The 18,232-nt window shown below is 42.1% G+C and overlaps 2 protein-coding genes across 3 annotated transcripts; one reads left to right on the forward strand and one right to left on the reverse strand.

Moving 5' to 3' along the window:
• Positions 1-1,830: 1,830 nt before the first annotated feature.
• Positions 1,831-3,203, forward strand: dio3a (iodothyronine deiodinase 3a). The gene has a single exon (XM_047611248.1). The coding sequence runs from the start codon at positions 1,883-1,885 to the stop codon at positions 2,666-2,668; it is 786 nt and encodes a 261-aa protein (XP_047467204.1). The 5' UTR covers positions 1,831-1,882; the 3' UTR covers positions 2,669-3,203.
• Positions 3,204-8,014: 4,811 nt separating this feature from the next.
• Positions 8,015-17,626, reverse strand: LOC125024185 (protein delta homolog 1). Of its 2 annotated transcripts, XM_047611906.1 has the most exons (7): positions 17,460-17,625; positions 17,319-17,333; positions 16,902-16,981; positions 16,610-16,673; positions 15,986-16,116; positions 15,067-15,208; positions 8,015-10,263 (listed from the first exon to the last, which is right to left on the reverse strand). In XM_047611906.1, the coding sequence occupies exons 3-7, from the start codon at positions 16,951-16,953 to the stop codon at positions 9,474-9,476; spliced, it is 1,179 nt and encodes a 392-aa protein (XP_047467862.1). In that variant the 5' UTR covers positions 16,954-16,981; positions 17,319-17,333; positions 17,460-17,625; the 3' UTR covers positions 8,015-9,473. The 2 variants fall into 2 exon arrangements, with proteins under 2 accessions (XP_047467862.1, XP_047467863.1); XM_047611907.1 differs by lacking the exon at positions 17,319-17,333 and having other exon boundaries at positions 17,460-17,626.
• Positions 17,627-18,232: the final 606 nt, after the last annotated feature.

An 18,232-nucleotide genomic window follows, 5' to 3' on the forward strand; every position in this document is an offset into this window, starting at 1 on the left:
GATATAGTCCGAGCCAACCTAGTCCACATCTGCTTTGGGTTCTTCATTTAGGAAAGTTCTGTTCAAAACTGAGATCAGATCGGGCCCGACCTGAGAGGAAACATGAGCAACACATCTGTTGCTAGTTCCCTGATTTGAATTTTGTTATTAAATTAACTTTTATTTTCATATGTAATAGCGGCTTGTTTTAGTTTCTGATCATGTCCCTTCCATAGTTTCCGTCTGTCATAATATAAAAATTACTTCTGAGAAGATGCTGTTAGCTCTTTAATAAATAATAATGATATAAAAAATAATATATTATTTACAATGTGTCTCTCAATCTTTTTTACTTTTGAAGAGTGTCTTGGAGAAAGTCGACGTGGTGAGATCGTGGATCCTGGAACATGTGAACATGAAAAGGTGACGGGAGTATCCAAGATATCCATGATATGCAAAAGTCAGTGACCTTTTGCATATCACTCAGCCTCATATTTGGATGGGCAAAACTGCAAGTCATTCAGTTTAGTTTCTTTGCAGCAGGGTGATGAAATATTTTGATGAGTGACTTATTTATCCAAAAAATCCATTCTGATCTGGGTATCTTACGTATAAAAAATGTACACAGTATATATGAACATGGGGATATTAAATGTAGGTGCAATGAAGACTAATCCCTGTCTTAGTTAGTTAATTAGACATGAGTAATTCCTTCACATTTACAGTAGATATGTGGCCCTGTTATTGGACAACTGACTCAAAAGCCAATTGAAATTTTTCTACAAGTATTAAAATATGTATAGTATAGTATAGTATAGTATAGTATCGTATAGTATAGAAAACACACACAAAACTGGTTTTGTTTCATTTTTTCTTTCTTTTTTTTTGGGCTCTTTAATTAGTTCCATAAATACTTTTGAGATGATTGAGGTTGTGTAAGGTCAGCAGCTCTTCAAACACCTCACAACCGAGAAACAGAGACTGTTTTCAACTTTCTTTTAAGTTTTACAAGCCTTCAGACCTCAGCCAGGACACGTTTTAAAGGATCCTGGCCTCATTTTACCCCAAAAATAAATCTAGGAGATTCTTGACCATGAAAAAGAAAAAAAAAAAAAACAAAACAACAAAAAAAAAATGATAGTGAAGTTACTCCAGATTCTGATTCATGTCTCGAGGTGTTTAGGTACTACACGCTCCGCTGGTACCCATTTACTCTGCAGGCAGATGTGTGTGTGTGTGTGTGCTTGTGCTTTGAAGGAGGACTGAGGAGCAAATATATTTGGGCCATGAAAATGGTTTGTGCTGCTGATTTGACACGGATTTGTAATATAGGGTTTTATATTTTACAAGAAGAGTCGGTTGTTTTTTCCCTAATTATTTAATTTGGGAATGTGACTTTTCCTCACAATTGTATCATTTAATGAGAAAAGTGCATTTTCTTCCCTCTAAAAACAGAAGTCTGGCTCCTTTTGGTCAGTTTTCCAGAGTTGAGACTTTGACAAGATTTTTTTTTTTTTTTTAACAAAATTTCTTAAAGAACACTTCATGTGGATATCGATGTCTGACATTATTCTTTTCCTTAACGGGGCGTCAGACGAGATTCAGACATCACTTTATCAACAGGTTGATCATTTTATTGTCAAATAAGCATTAGCCTGCATATGACGAATAACGCATTGCCGTTGCGCACCCTTTCCTGCAACCTTGGCTTTTTGGCTGTGACTCAAAGCTGTTGAGTTGACAGAAGGTAATCCCCACCATGTGAGGCCTCGGCCCCAGTTTGGAGGCGGGGTGTGATTCATTCAAATCTGCCGGTGCTATAAAAAGAGGGGAAGTTGCAAATAACCAACTTCAACCCACAAGACCGTGGCACAGCGCAAGACCGCTGTCATTATAAGTGATAATGAATACTGTTAAAGCGATAAAAAATGCAATAGTTTGTTTGATCCTGCTGCCCCGTTTTCTGGTGGCAGCTGTCATGTTCTGGCTGCTTGACTTTTTATGCATAAGGAAAAGGGTTTTCTTCAGGATGAAGGAGCAGGAGGGCGATGCCACTGATCCCCCTCTGTGCATATCGGACTCCAATCGTTTCTTCAGCCTGGAGTCCCTCAAGGCAGTCTGGCACGGACATAAACTGGACTTCCTGAAAGCAGCGCATCTCGGACACGGAGCGCCCAACACCGAAGTAGTTCAGCTGGAGGACCAGCGGCGCAGCCGAATCCTCGACTACGCGAAAGGCAAGAGACCGCTCATCCTCAACTTTGGCAGCTGCACCTGACCACCGTTCATGGCGCGTCTGAAGGCTTTCCAGGGTGTTGTGCAACAAAACGCCGACATTGCAGACTCTGTAGTTGTGTACATCGAGGAAGCGCATCCCTCCGACGGCTGGATGAGCACTGACGCGCCGTATCAGATCCCCAAGCACCGGTGTCTGGAGGACAGGCTGAACGCAGCGCAGATGATGCACCTGGAGGTGCCCGGCTGCATGGTCGTTGTCGACAGCATGGAAAACTCCTCCAACGCTGCGTACGGAGCTTATTTTGACAGACTTTATATACTGCAGGAGGGAAAGATAGTTTACCAGGGTGGCAGGGGACCTGAGAGGTATCGGATCTCAGAGCTCAGAGACTGGCTGGATCAATACAGAGAAAAGATGGCAAGGTCCAATAATCTCGTTGTTAACGTGTAAATTAATTTTCACAATTTTTAGAGCTGCTATTTCGAAAACACAAAATGCTGCATTTTCCCAGTATTACGACTCAATTTAGATAGATATTCTCGTCATTAATGGTTCAAGTGTATTTATTTTTTTATATAAGTAATTTGTCCAACATTGTAGGATGTCATAGCACCTTTCTTTCATACCGGGCATTTGTTATGAGCCACCCACGAAAATGGTTCGTTTATTTGGGTTTTGTTTCTTGGTGAACAAAAGCCCCTCTGTGTGTCAGACGAAGATTCTTTTTTTCTTCTTCTTCTTTCCTTCTCTTTGTGTCAGTGCTTCTGAAATTATCCAGTCAGGAGGATCTTGAGACGTGCGCATCACTCTGCTCATCAGTATTTTTTTGAAGTTCGGTTTTTAAACGGGTTTAATCCGGAGAACCGACACTGATGTATCCCATACTGGAGGTCACGGTGAAGATGCTGCTCTCTGCCTTGCAATGTTGTTGTAAATATTCCGTTTTATGGATATATTTTTCATTCAATAAAATGTTTTGATCTACTCTTCCATTGCAGGACTTTTTTTTATTTTTTTTTATTGTACCACAAGTGTCTTAAAAAGTGTAAGTCACATTAACGCTGACTGCATGCACTGGTTCTGCCTTAATATGCCTGCAGTAACAGCATGCTGTGTATATAGATTTTGCTGTAAGAGAAAAGAATGAATGTCCAATTTCCTGCACAATAAAGCACAGCAGAGCTCTTATGAATTCCTCCAGAATTCGGCTGCGAAGAGCAGTTACTGAAATTGTGGAAAAGTAGAAAATCCCCTGAAAAATGAAAAGCTTTCTCACTAACCTCCAGCCTTAAAGAAGTTTGAAAGCAACCACATTGCACTGTTTTGATGCAGATTTGTTTCCGTTGAACGATTAGGACAAGGCAAAGAGCAAAATAAATCTTCAACATGATTTATTTATTTTTTTTAGGACAGTTTGACAGAGCTCTTTCATGTCATCCTCATTTTCACGTACAGTATATCGTCTAAAATCAACTAGCTTTGGCTGTGCTGTCAGATTGGAACGTATAAAGTTCCAAGCTTAACCACCTTTAAACCCGCGTGGCCTTTATATATCTTCAGTTAACGCTGCAGCAAAGAAGCCACGGTTTGTATGTGCAAGCCCTTCAAAAGCCTTTGACCTCTTAGTGAGGATAATCACACTTCATCCTATTATGCTGAGTGATATATCCACCTATAAGGGTCTAAACGCACAAATGTTTTCAGGGCTTAAGACGCCAATCTCACAACAGATGCACACTATGGAGACATGAGCCCCTTATCTGTATCTGTTCTGATTTATATTGAATTATCTCTCCGGAAAACACTTGTGAAATACAAGCAAAGTCTTTGCTTTTCCCCTGAACTGATTTCATTCAGCTCTGCTCTGTAAACCGTGTAAAACTGGAGGAAATATGGCTTCAAATGTTTCAGATATGAGTCACAAAGCAAACGGAGAGACAACAGGGGGGCAGCAACTTGGAAACGGATGGTTCCAGATAATAACTCTGACACAACCTGTACGCGGAGCTGTGCCTTGTCAGACTCGCTGGTTCCCTGCGCGTCCTCCTTTCATGGTGCCATTATTCACAGTCAGCTCTGGAAAACAGAGCCGTTACCTCCAGCGAGGAGACGCTGTAGACACAACACAGCAGACTTGTAGGCACTCACATAGACGACACAGGGATACTCGTTGTCGGTAACGTGGGTTATTATTCTTTTTTGTTCTTGTTTTGTTTTTACCAGAAACTGGTGCTTTTGAGTCACTGCTTTGAAATGAATTTTAGTCAAAGAGAAAGAAATCATTTGATATCGGGAAAGCAGGGGTGTCTGTGTTTTCTGATTGCAAAATATATCAGGTCCTGACAGTTTTGAGCTACAATCAAGTTTGTGTGGCCCCACAGTCAGAGTTAGATATAAGGAGATGGGACTTTATAACGTTTAGTCTGCAGGAACAGATTTTCAATGCTATTAAAACAGGTGTTTAAATTAGATTAGATTCAACTTGATTGTCATTTACGTGTGTCAAAGGCAACAAAAGGCAGTAAGCATCTAACCAGAACTACAGAAGTAGTAAGTGCAGAATATATACCAGTCAAAAGTCTGGACACACCATCTCATTGAATTGAATGCGTCCAAACTTTTGACTGCGCAGATATTGCACTAGGATATTTACAGTTTAAAACGATCATTTGGTAAATCTAGACAAACCTGTCGTTCTCGACCTGAAATTATTTGTAATTGGAACTGATTTACTATTCAGCAGAGGTACCTTCATTCTCTGGTCGCAGCTTCTCAAATGTGAGGGTTTCCCATGGTCTGACGCTTTATTCTTTTTTTCCTAACCTCTGCCTTTCACTGAAAATTATCAAGACAAAATCATGAAACTCACGTGGGTCGACTTGATAAAAAAAAACAAAAAACAATATAGTTTGTAGCAGACATTTCTTTGTAAACAGAAGTCACAGGACAAAGTGAAAAAGAAAAAAGATTTGGCGCCATGGTAACTGAAAAGAGAATAAGACCAGCGCCACTAGAGAACATGTTGCTGGCCAGACTGCAGGGGCCTCATAGTGACCCGACCTTACTGCTCATCTGGAACACATTTAACACACAAACACACAGTATTTATGTGGCGCTGACAGCTGACAGAGGGGTACCTGCCTAAATGAAATATAACTTGCAGCGTATCCAATGTGCACTCCTGAATAGGGACCCCAACTGGGATTCTTTATCTGGATTCTTTCCATGTGTGATTTTCCGTGGAAGTTGAGTCTCATCTGTCTGCTGAGACGGGAACAAAGGGTTAAGGGTCTCAGGGCTGGGTGGGGGGTGGTGGGGGGAGAGAGGAGAAATTAAACTTTTGTGGTTCTGTTTTGTTTTATGACTTAGAGGGAGCAGATTGGGTCTGCAGAGGTGGAGGTTTCCCCCGGTCAGCTTTGAAGGTGAGGGCCCCTCACTCCCCAGGGTCATAACTCCACAAATGAGTGCTTGGTGGTGGGGAACCCGGGGGCCTCAGCACACAAAAAGGTTCCAGTGAACAGTGCAGTAAATCATGCTCTAAACAAATTTCTTTAGGGTGGTAAAAAATAAACGCATCTCAAAATTCGGGGATATTTTTAATACAGTGGGCATTTTCCAGGTAGAACAGTTTACAGCAACAGCCAAATGTCATACGCATCAAGAAAAAAAAACTGCAATCCATATGTAATCCATACTGGTACCTGCTGTGTACACTTCTTACTCCTTTTGCTTAGAAAGCTGCTGCCAGATATGCAGAGTCATTTTCCTATAAAGCGCAGGAGCAGGAGTTAGAAATGGTTGGATGCAATGCAGGAAAAACAGTGACTGTCACCAAAACGGTGAACTGAAATAATTCACCAACAAAGTGAAAAATGATCTGTTGTGTTTTTGATTGTTTCTTAGAAGACGAGCACGTTTCCAAGCAAAACTGGGAAGAAAAGTGGGAACTGGGAAGAAATTACTGATTCGTTGCTGCGTTGTCACCCTGATCTATTGCCGCGCTCTTGCGTCATTACATATTTTGAACATAAGGTTTAAACGGTGTGAAATACGGACATTAAACGCGAGAATCTTCGAACCAGAGTTGTGTTGGTTCAGATTCCCTGGCGCGCGTCTGAATAACTTCCCCCTGAAAACAACATCTCAGTGTTCTCAGTGCAATGAAATGCATCACTCCACACTCGGCTCCCGGCTGCAGCCTTTCCCTCCATCTTCTTTTAGATGGATGACACCCTGTGGTCGTACTCTGTGACTACACTGTTTTTCACCCATTTTTGGAGCTGCACAAACCCAGACCCAGAGCTAGGAGTTAAGAAGAAAAAAAAAAACATACGGAGCAGCTGCATCGTCCTGTCTCCGGTTTGGGAAGCTAGACTACTGCGCGCTTTAATTTCAACAAAATGTGCTGATGACAGTGTGTCTCGGTTCACACAGGGGTGCACAGCGAATGATTCCCTGCACGCTTACTGTCTGTGAGCACATGAATGATCTCTGACTCTAGACTATGAGGTTGCAACTGTGTCTGACCGTCATCTATTTCAACATTCTTGGTTTTGTTGCACCTGTTAAGGCAGGGAAGCGTAGACCACGATGTACCTGTTGAAATATTAAACTCTGTAAGTTCTTTAGCTGAGAATCATCCCTTCTTCATCCCTCCATCAAAGTGCATGAAGCGAAAGAGCGATGTTTCTTATTAGACTCATTAGCTCACAGTTTAATGACTTGTTAGTCATTTCCATCCAACTTGATCCTGATTAGACGTCTAATCAAGGGGAGAAATTCTCAGTGTCAAACTTTACGCATCACATTCGCTCCAGCACATCCTGATCAGCCACAACATCAGGATCACTGACAGGAGAAGTAAATGACATTAACCATCTTGTCACACTACAATGTTCTGCTGGGAAACTTTTTGACCTGTACCACCCACCTAGATCTGACCAGACAGCCCCGCCCCGTAGCAATGCAGCCGACTGCAACCTCGCGACACAGGCGCACACGAGAATGGTTCAAGTAAAAACGCAAAAAAACGTGAAACATGGCACAAGGTGACTCTAAATTCACTAGATCCCAAACTAATAAAGTATCTGTGGGACGCACTGGAACAAGCCTGATCCACAGAGGCCCCTCCCTTCAACCCACAGCATCCAAAGGCCCCCCACTAACGACATCCTGCTGCCAGATAGGATGATCGCTGGACACCCTCAGAAGGCCCATGCCCATTCTCTGATGAGTCACAACTGTTTTAAAGGCATGAGGGAGACCTACACAATATTAGGATATTATTTTGTCATAATGTTATGCCTAAGAGATGTATATAGGAGTGTATATAAATGTGTATTTTCTCTCTTTAATTTGCATTCGAGGCAGACCTATCAGACTGTGATGCAACTGTGCTTTTACATCGATATGTGTATAATAGATAACAGGCAAATGCACCACAAGGTGGAGACAGAGACTGTTACCTGAAACGCGTGGTACCTTCGGGGAGAGTCGAGGAGTTCAGACAGAGTCCACGTTATCAGTTGATAATCATCGAGCTGGCCCCGGGGAGAAGTTTAGGAAGCATCGAAGAGCAGATGTTGCACTGATTGCAGAGCAGGTAGGAGGAGCGTGAGCACCGGCGGGACTTCACACCGTAAAACGTTTAATGCACCGAGAATCTGATCTTGTCTTGTCCCTGCTTGTTGTGTCAAGGCGGCGGCAGCTAAAGGCAGAAGACTCGATATAAATGATGATGAGGGGGGATAGTAAATCAAATAAAACTCTAAAGTCACCTTTGGGTACACAGGCAGCGGCTTTTTCAAGTGGACGACATATTTTATTCAAAGCATTAGACAACGAAAGCATCTCTGGTCCAAGTAGCAACAACAAATAATCTCAGAATAAAGTACTTAAACTCAAATGCAACCCTGTGACATCATGAGCACAAGATAACCACCCAGTAGAGAGGTTTATGATTAACAATGCTCACCATATTAACAGCACCACATGAGGCTGAATGTCAGAAATGATGAGAAGAGAAGAGGCAAAATCACCCAACCTGTAATCTCAATAACCCTCATATCATCAGTTCATGAATACTTTACATGCAACATGTTCCACGTGTTAGATATTGTATATTTATTGTGTAACAAGCATGTGCTTTCCATATTTGTCTTTTTTTTTTTTTTTTTTAAATACATTTAGCATTCATGAAAATGACTTGTGCTCCATCCAGAATGGGTGGCCATCTCATGCAGGTGGAAAACCAATATGACTCAGTAGGTGTTACAGTACTGATTCCAGGTTCATCACCTGTGAGTACGACACTGGCAGTAGGAAGCAACGTCTGGAAATCTTAGAAAATCCCCTAGAAATGACTTTTGGAAGGATCCATCGCAGAAGAGGGGATTCGCTGCATGGATGCAAATAGATGGAAAGTGTCATTTCACGAGGGACTGTAAAATAGCCTTTGTCTTCATATCAGACATCTATGCATATAAAACTGCAACACATGAAAGGTTTCAGAGACGCAATCAGACTCTATTAGTTCTTGTTACCTACAGTGTTGCATTTATATGTAAATAACCACATTCTGTTGGGTTATAACTTGCAGGGTTTGAGTGGCCTCTACACTTGATAACTGCACAGTCTGTACAAACGCACAATATGCATTTCTTTCTTTTGTTACGATGTGGCAAATTCACAATGTTACACAGAGATGGTTCAGCCTACAACTGGTGAATCATTTTCGTTATTAATTCATCTACAAAGTATTTTATAATGTTCCGATTTATTTATTTTGAAGGATCTATTAGATTTATCAAAAGACGTGGGAGGATCTGGCTCTAGAAAACTCTTTCTTCTTCTTGAGAATTGGCTAAATGAACAAAATGTTTGGGAAAATTTGTGTCATTTTGTAATAATAACCCAAATCAACCTGTAACAAAGAGCTGATTTTATAAATCTAAAAAATGGACGTAAATGCCACAGAATGACATCCTTTTAGCAGCCGTCAAGGGGCTTTGTGTTTTCTAGTTTTACACATTTTTTTCTGGGTTGTACATTAACTGTATGATTACAAGTACATTTACAATCCAGCGTCACGTTTGTCCACTTGGTCCAGAAGACCCTACATTCAGTTGTATTCCAGGTTGGTCCAGGATCAGTCACGCTATAAACACAGCAATACAACAGTCATTCATTTGCTGTTATTTTTAGACATTCATATTAGATTCCATCCACAGGGAGCGGCGAAGAGGGAGAGATTTAATCAGATGGAGGTGTAGTGTCTCCCAAAGCTGGAGAGTCTAATCTTCTCCGGCAGGATGATGTTTACTGAGTGCTCTGGCTCTTCCTGGCTTGTCGTGCCGGCTTCTCTCAGCAGGTGTTCCCTTTGCTGTCGAACAAGCTGGCTGTACTTGGCATTAGCCAGCCACGTCTCGCAGCGGCCAAAAAACACAATGCCTGTGGTGCCCATGATGACCAGGCAGGTGAGCAGGGCCAACATGCCGAAGCAGACGAGCTGACCGTGGGTAACTAGGACGCCGGAGGAGTGGACAGTCTCCTTCAGGGTGATCTTGAGCAGGTCTCTCTCAGGCGGTCTGAGGAGCTTGTGGAAGGCATGAGCTGGGAGGGAGTAGTGCTGCGGCGTGAGAGCAAACACCCTGTGGTCCACGGGTCTGGCACCGACCGGTTTGGCCCGGGTCTTCGGTCTGTGCTGCAGGGAGCATGTGGGACCTGTAAACCATTTCTGGCAAATGCACCGGAAGGTTCCATCGGGTTGACCTACACACGTGCCCCCGTTGGCACAGGGCTGGCCCGCGCAGGGAGAGAGGCTGGCGCTGTCGTTGCAAGTGAAACCGGCGAAGCCGCGAGGACAGACGCACGTGAAAGCCAGGCCGTGGTTTGTACAGTTGCCTCCGTTGAGGCATGGGTTAAGCTGGCAGCTGTCAACCGTTATCTCGCAGAAGTCTCCGGAAAATCCAGGGGGACATAAACAGGAGGAGGAGGCTGCAGAGCCATCGGCATCCATACATGTGCCCCCGTTCTGACAAGGAGAGCTGGAGGACAGCAGCACAAAAGGAATTTACTACACAGAACAGTGCACAAGTTGAATGCAGTTCATTTTATCTCGTGTTCATGAAGCAGTCATGGAAAAAAACAAAAAACAAAAACAAAACAAATGAACCTTTCAAAAGGTAGATGTTTTACATTTATTATTTATGGTATGCCCCAGGGGAGCGTCCTGGGTCTGTTTTTTTTTGTTTGTTTTTTTAAAATTTTATTTTATTTTATTTATAAATGGTTGCTTTTTGTTGCTGTCTGTGTGTCCACTGAATTATAGGATAAACAAGCTCTAATAAAAGGGGAGAAAAAGGGAGAAGATAGCTCTCTGATAATAAATTCAATTCAATAATAAATTAATAAATTCATTTAGAAAAAGCTTTTTTTTTTAAAAAAAAAGTCTTAACATTAATAAAGATGAGTGAATATCCTTGAAGCAGGTCAGCCTGTGAGTGCAACTAGCCTCAATTATTTAGATTTTCTTAATTTGTCAAGACATATTTCTTGCCAAAGAAAGCAGAGCAGCTAGAACATATTTATTTGCATTTCTTCATGCACACCATTTAACTCTGGTGCCACAACTCATCAACCAAAGCTGCAGCTTAAAATAAGCTTTTTGGCGTCGCTCCCAAATAACCTCCCACATGTGCACATAAAGAACGCAAACTTTGTACTGCAAGCTCAATTAACAACTGCTCATTTTTTAATTAAAAAGCTCCAACTGCATATGGCAGACAGAGAGAACTTTGAAGCTCTTTGACTTAGTAGGGGTCTGTGATCTTATTCTGTCAAAATCAAAGTATGGTTTTAACATACATGTGTATTTTAATCTCTAGGACTATACATGTAAGTCAAGAATATGTTTGCTGTCACACACACACACACACACACGAAAATGAATAGTTATTAAATTAAGCTACCAACTGGTTGAAATTGGAGTAATGCTTTTTGATACTGTAATATTGATTTCAGCCATTCCTTTCAGCAGTAATGAAAAGGATTAGGGCTCATTCTCGACAAATTAAAAATCTGTACCAGTAACAAGATATAGAAGAAATCTCAGCTTTGCAATATTCGTTCCTGCAGTCGCATACCAAGCAGCAGATCTGATCAATGCAGCCGGGCTTCACAATGCGCACGCACGGATGAAAACCTGGGTTACAAACTAATCAATATCTCTAATAGTATCTCGTGTAATTACACAAGTCTTCAGCAGCGTGTCTCTGCAAGTCAAAGGAATAATAGCTCCGGGATACTTTTTAGACATCTCTGGTGCCTCATAGAGGAGCTGATTAATGAAACCTCACGCAGGCCTTTTAATGGAGATGAATTCCTCTGGAATATGAGTGAAGCTCAAGTCAGTCGTCTCACTGTAAAAACTGGAGGAGGGGGGGAGGATGAGGGCTGACAATTCCCGATCAATGATCTGCAGGCTAATAAATTTCAGGCATGTCATTCGAGTCAGTAACAAGGCAGCCTGACAGAGGACAAACAAGTGGGCTTTAGGAGTGTGAAGGGCTGTCAGCTAGCTGCATCCCCGGGGAGGTTCCTCCGAGGATCAGTCCTGTCTGTAATCCAGCAGTGGGTGGGCAACATCTACAACTCAACACCGTGTCAAATTCTGTTGCAGATGCAGTATTCTGACACTGCGTGCGCAGTTCGACAAGTAAGACTCGTGAAGGTTGGTCTTCTCAGAGGCCTGCCTGTCTCCAATTGTGTTACAGAATTAATGATGCGTGCAAGTGTTGTTCATCAGACCGTTAAGTTGAACATTTGTAGGAAATTGCCCTCCGCTGGCTCAAATGCTCGCAGATCCAAACAGTGAGACGGATTCATTTGTTCAACCTATAATTTTATGAATACATGTATGTGTGAAACTCTGTCGGGGCCCTTGACACAAATAAACACGGTGGTTTATGAGCTGCTATAATTCAAACCCTCTTACAGTGATTAGCTCAGTGCATGCGTGTGCTACATGCCAGAATATATCGACCGCTTTTGGACATCAAATTTGAAATGAAATGACCGAATCTACGTTAAAGTGTCAGCTTTAATTTGAGTGCGTTCTAGTTAAACAATTATGTGGGAGATATATTCATTTTAATACAGAGCAACTATAGTTTAAAAAAAAAAATAAAAATACGCAGTGCAGCCGATGAAGCCTTAACCTCTCAGACATCACCAAATGCTTTGTATGTTTAACACATTCTCGTTCCCAGGTTGTAAACCGTGCCTTTTTATCAAAGCTGCTTGGCTTTCCGAGACGCGCTCCAGGTGTCCTTTGGCATTCGTGCCATGACACGTGGAGGCCAGCAATTGACTGTGATGTTTTCCCACCTGTGGCCATATTAGACGCAGTCACCAAACACCCTAGTGCCTTATAGATGTGTTTCCACTTTGAACCTTATATGGAGGCTGAAGGGGTGGAGGAGGCAGTAACTGCTCGTCACCGAAGAGACTGGGGTCCATGCTCCATGTGAATTAGTTTTTAGCTCAGTCGAGTTTAGATAAAGAACATGCTGAAAAGAAAACTTGTGTTGCCTGAAAAGAAGCCACAGAGATGAGATCCGGTGGTGTCCAATCTAATCTAATCTGTTCTACCATGGATGGGTTGACATTCAAGTCACTTGCAAACTGTGTGCGTCACAATACCAACACCAAAGGGCACCTTGTGTGTATTCCGGTGACGCCAGCAGCTTCGACAAAGGCAGTGTTTGGCGTCCTGGGAATGAAAGCAGGCTTCCCAGGCTCTTCTGCAGTCAGCTTCAGGTTTTCCATGTTGCCGTCCTGGTTTGCATGTCTCTGCCTTTAAACTGCTCTTCAGCAGCTGGAATTTCAAATTAGTCGGATCAAGATCGGGTGACTGACCCGAGGATATGCCACTTCTTCACCCTGAAAAGCTCTTTGGTTGCTTTGGAAGAAGGTTTAGGATCATTGTCCAGCTGAGTGGGACAAGGTTTTAATGCGTTTGACTAAATCTCAGCACACAAACTATGCTTTCTGCTTGACCAGAGGTTTAAAACTTATGTTGACTCCTCTCTGGTTATGGTCTTTTTTTTTTGTATTGTTTGAGGGAAAATGTATGCCTACATCCAGGAGAGCATGTTTTAATTGCTGTTCTGTCACAGCAGCAGTGATTGCATTCTTTAAATGGGTCAGTTATTTTCCAGCTACCCCTGACATATCTGCACTACAATCTAAATCTGAACTAACACTGAAAAAAAACACAGTGGTTTAGAAAAGCAAGCACTGTGCATACAAATTGCTATATGTCCCACACAGTTAACCAAATATTGGTGTATTTAAGTTGGAGTGGATCATTTTTCTATTACAAAAGTGCAAACGACACTGAAATAAAAAATAAGGTAAAATTCTATTTAATGGGTAATGACTATATGATTTAAGACGCAAGGACCCTCCATTAAACCGTGTCTTTCAATAGTGACAGATGTGAAGTGCACATCAGAATGGCGGCGTTTCTAAAATCTGGCAGTCCTGTCAAGTGATTGCAGTGCATTCAGTCTTGAGATGTTGGCTTTGAAAGGAGGGTGCAGCTCATAATGCTGCCCGGTCCCCGTCACACAGCAGCCACTGTGCTCGTCAACAAGCGAGGAGCACAGTAAACATGGCCGCTGGGCCGCGAATTAACTGAAATCTCTGCTCTCTACCTCAGAGGATTGTGGTGTTTGATGTGGCAGCGGCCACAGGAAACTCGTGTTTGTTCTGGCTGAGGGAGCTCGATCATATCACACTTTGAATTCACCGCACGCAGTCGAAAAAGACGATCTGAGCATGTAAAAGTGACTAAGCTGACTTTAAACTATGGTTTCGCTATGATGCCGGGGTCACAGGCTGCAGCTCGCTTCAACTCTACTCCTGCTTGGTTATCTTAAAATGTTTTATTTTTTATTAAATAAATAAAGAAATATTATACCAAAATATACCAAAGTGCAGCACTTAACAGCTTAAGAGCTTGACGTTTTGTTTCAGGAGTCAGTAGAGAGCAAACATAGTAGATGTTGGGCTTAAAACCACCAGAGGGCTATGAACCCACTCTGAATGAATTATCAGTAATCACTGGATGTGTAAATAAGAAACAGTTTCCTTAATGGGCCCTCGTGGTCTGCTATTGAACAGAATAATCTCCCCAACATGGACAAAATTCCTAAATAAATAAATACATAATAAAAACTTAAGTACTTTGCAGATACTTTACTTTTATGTGATCACAGACTGAAAAATCTGATCTTTTCTCTGATAAAATCCAATCATGTTGAAAAAATGTTATACTTGCCTGTTATATCCCAGTGGCAAAAATAAATATATATATACATACGCTTTTTTTTTTCAGGCTTTGTGCATTCGCTTCTGTGTGCCTTCAAATCAAAGCTGCATCAGGTGTTAATATCAGATGTATTTGTTTGCATGTGTAGCTTCTGTTGCTGCTGTTCACTATCAACGCCTTGTTGTTCATTGCTTTGATGCACAGTGCAACGTGCCTGAGAAGTCAGCAGATAATAGGTTATTTTCTCATTCGTGTTCGGGGCTGAACTGTATCAAAGCAAAACTTTCTGTTTGTGCCCGTTTCAAGTCACGTCGGCCAAACTCTCTGCGTAGAAATGAGCATCCATTATTTCCTCCTGTTAGCTGTCAGCCACAGCATGGGGTATAGCGTCGGCTGAACTGACAGACCCCCGCGCCACGTATTGATTATTGCTCCTGATAAACACATAGGGATAAGGCTGTAAAAGAAGAGCAAGGCTCCTCGACTTAAAATAGAAAATAAAAGGTTGTGGTACCCGTTTGTCAGGCAAAGTCCCTTCTGCAGGTGGCAGTTTTCTCCAGCGAAGCCACGGGGACAGACGCACAGGTATCCCCCCTCTCCCGTCTCTATGCAGGTTGCATTGCTAACGCAAGGCCGGGATGAGCACAGGCGAGTGTCTGTTGTAAGGAAGAAGGAAAAAGAAGCAAGCTGTTTTTAGATCGTGTGAGCTCCTCTCTCCCTCCCGTCTTTGTTTCCGCTGCCTCCCCACACTCCCCCACCACAGCATCTTGTCACCAAGAACAAAACTGAGAACATAGCCAACTGCGTTATGCAGGCACGCTGCTCATATGCTCCCACAGAATAAGAGGCGCCCTGTCTGTGCTGATAAGGAGGTCAAACTGAGCCAGAAGCCAAAAAAAAATCTCTCTCTTTTTAATGTTAGATCTTTGTTTCTTATATTGCTTGAGGGCACATCGTTTCTTTTTTTGTGTGTACATAATAATATTCATTGTAAAGGCTATATAAATTATCACTGAAATCTCTAATCTAAATAGGACATCTGATGAAATGGAAATGTGACTTTTAGACAGCTTTAATAATTGCATTTTCACAGTCACAGTGTGACACCTTGTTTGTTAAGTTTTGTTAAGTTAAAGACATATTTGTTGTCTAATAGCAGCGTTGGAAAATATGTTGGTTGTTTTGTAGATTCCTTGCTGACACATTTGTTTTTTTCATTATTTTCTTACGACACCCAGGTCATTTACGCTCTAACTTTGCCGGTCTAAAAATATAATTAACTATATTCTCCGGAGACCTGTTTTATTCTGTGGCAACCTGCATGTCCCTGTAGCTCTGTGACTCACCCCAACCTTTGGTATGTCAGGAAATGGAGGCAGATAAGAGATAAGAGTGAGCATTGGGGAGTGGGGGGGGCCTAATGAGACACTCACCTTGGTCACAGAGGCTGCCCACCCAGCCCTCCTTGCAGACACACTGCCATGCCTTCTCGCATGAGCCGTGCAGACAGCCGGGGAAGGGCACACACTGGTCGCAGTTGTCTCCTTGCCATCCTGGTTTGCACCTGAAAGCGGAATGGTGGTGGGGGGGCCATAAAATAAGTAACTATTAATATACCACCCGCAGGGATTTCCATCCCTGCTCTTGTCCCTGTAATGCCTGCATGCTTTTACTCTTAAAGTAAATTAAATATTAAAATCTCTTTGATTGTGCATAATCGGTTAAACTCTTTATTCTCGGCGCTCACGAGGCTTTTGCCAGAATGAAAACATTTCAAACTAAGCTGGCTTCATGGCCAAAAGCTGTTAGGATAACATTTATTTTCTTTACTATTCAAACAAAGGACTGACTTGGCAGCTGATTTAACACCAAAGCAGGACAAACAAATCCATAAAAAAACACACACAAAGGGATCCATTTGGCTGGATTGTGACTGCTTTTCTCTGAAGGGTGTGTGGAGGGGGGGACATGCTCCAGTGATTTATGGAAATAAGGTTGCAAAAAGCCCACAGGACATAAGCTATCATCTACACAGGAATCTGAGGTCGTTTTGGTACCTGCACTTCCCCGGCTTCTCACAAAATCCATTTTCTGTATTGCACCCTGCGCTGCATTCCCAACCTGTGAGACAGTCAGAAAGGAGAAATAAAATAATTATTAATAATAATAATAAACACACAAATAAAATAAAAAAGCATCCAGAGCAGTAAAATATTCCTCGGTTGCGCGTCATCCCCACGCAGGGAGTAAATCGGTTTAGATAAGAGTTTGTTTTCCCCTGAACTGACTCAAATCTCTTTTTTGTCGGTGCCAGCCGCCTCAGCGGACTGATGAAATATCTGAGGTTACCTTTGGCGATGCCTGTCACGACCAGAATTAAGACCACCGCTGTGAGATGCATCGTAATTTCGAGGATGACCCTCTTTGTCCTGCAAACGATAAAGCAGGTTAAGTGGCAAATAAAATAAAAATAATAAAAACACAAATCTGTGTGTGCAGAAGCAATATTTCTTTCCTGTCTATGAGATATCACATAACTCAAAAGTTGATTTTACAAGGCGAACAATAAACCTTAAAAGAATTAAAGGGATTTACATATCTGGTGAAACGTGCGCTAGAGTTATTTTTTTTTCTTTCAGGTGATTGGTTAAATAATATACCGACTGAGACCAGTAACGCAATTGCATGAAGGTGATACTGAAAATGTGAAAATATATTTGGAAAAAAATGAGTGGTTTCTCTTTTTCTCAGAAATAACGGACGCACCTGAACCACACGCGTCTGCTCCCAAACGTATCCATTACGCACAAGCATGCAGAGAAAGAGAGAAGAGCCGTTTCATCTCGGAAATCTACACATTCTCATCAACTCATTAAAAACCTCATGAACTTAAATGAAATGTCTTACCTATGTCGCCCCGGCGCTGTGCCTCCAGGAGGCTTCGGTCATATTTGACTGATGTTTGTTTGTTTTTCTGTAATCCAAGCGACGCGAAAGTGATACTACAGGTGTATAGTGGTCTGGCTGCTGGAGGTGGACCTGGAGGTTTTTGACGGGACTGCTGCATCGCGCAGCGTCCCAGTGCAACACGCTCCTCCCACCTTCCTTACGAGGGAGAATCTGTGCGCCAGTCGGAGTGAAATAGCTGCACAGCCAGTTAGCTGTGTTTTACAAATGAATTGCCTTGCGTTTGGGGAAAAGCGAGAAGGTCTCTGTGGATCAGTAAGACTCGAAACAAACAAACAAAAAGCAGCTTACTTCTGCTTGTTTGTTATTTGTTGTGCTCTTAACTATACAGTATATTTAAAGAGTTTCTCCTTCGGGAGAGGTGGGAGGAACTATGCAGATACTTACAATACTCCATTATAGGTAAATCTTGAATTTGAGAGATGACAGAAGTAGAAATGTTATCAGCAAGATGTAGAGCATCTCAAGCAAAAGTGCCTTTCAGGGTTATAGTTATATACAGCTGAATTATTATGACTTATTTATTAGGCAGTGGAGACATTTGCAGAGCTGTGTTTTGTCTAGCAATTAAAGTTGTCCTAAGGTTGCTTTTAGATTAATGTAGTGGAGTAAAAGAAAGTACTATATGCACTTTGATGGTCATAAACATACCACACAAACAACAACAAACACACATTGTAAAAACATCCACACCATTAAAGACTATAAGGTAA

This window comes from Mugil cephalus, chromosome 17 (genome assembly GCF_022458985.1).
Source record: "Mugil cephalus isolate CIBA_MC_2020 chromosome 17, CIBA_Mcephalus_1.1, whole genome shotgun sequence".
Taxonomy (NCBI): Eukaryota; Metazoa; Chordata; class Actinopteri; order Mugiliformes; family Mugilidae; genus Mugil; species Mugil cephalus.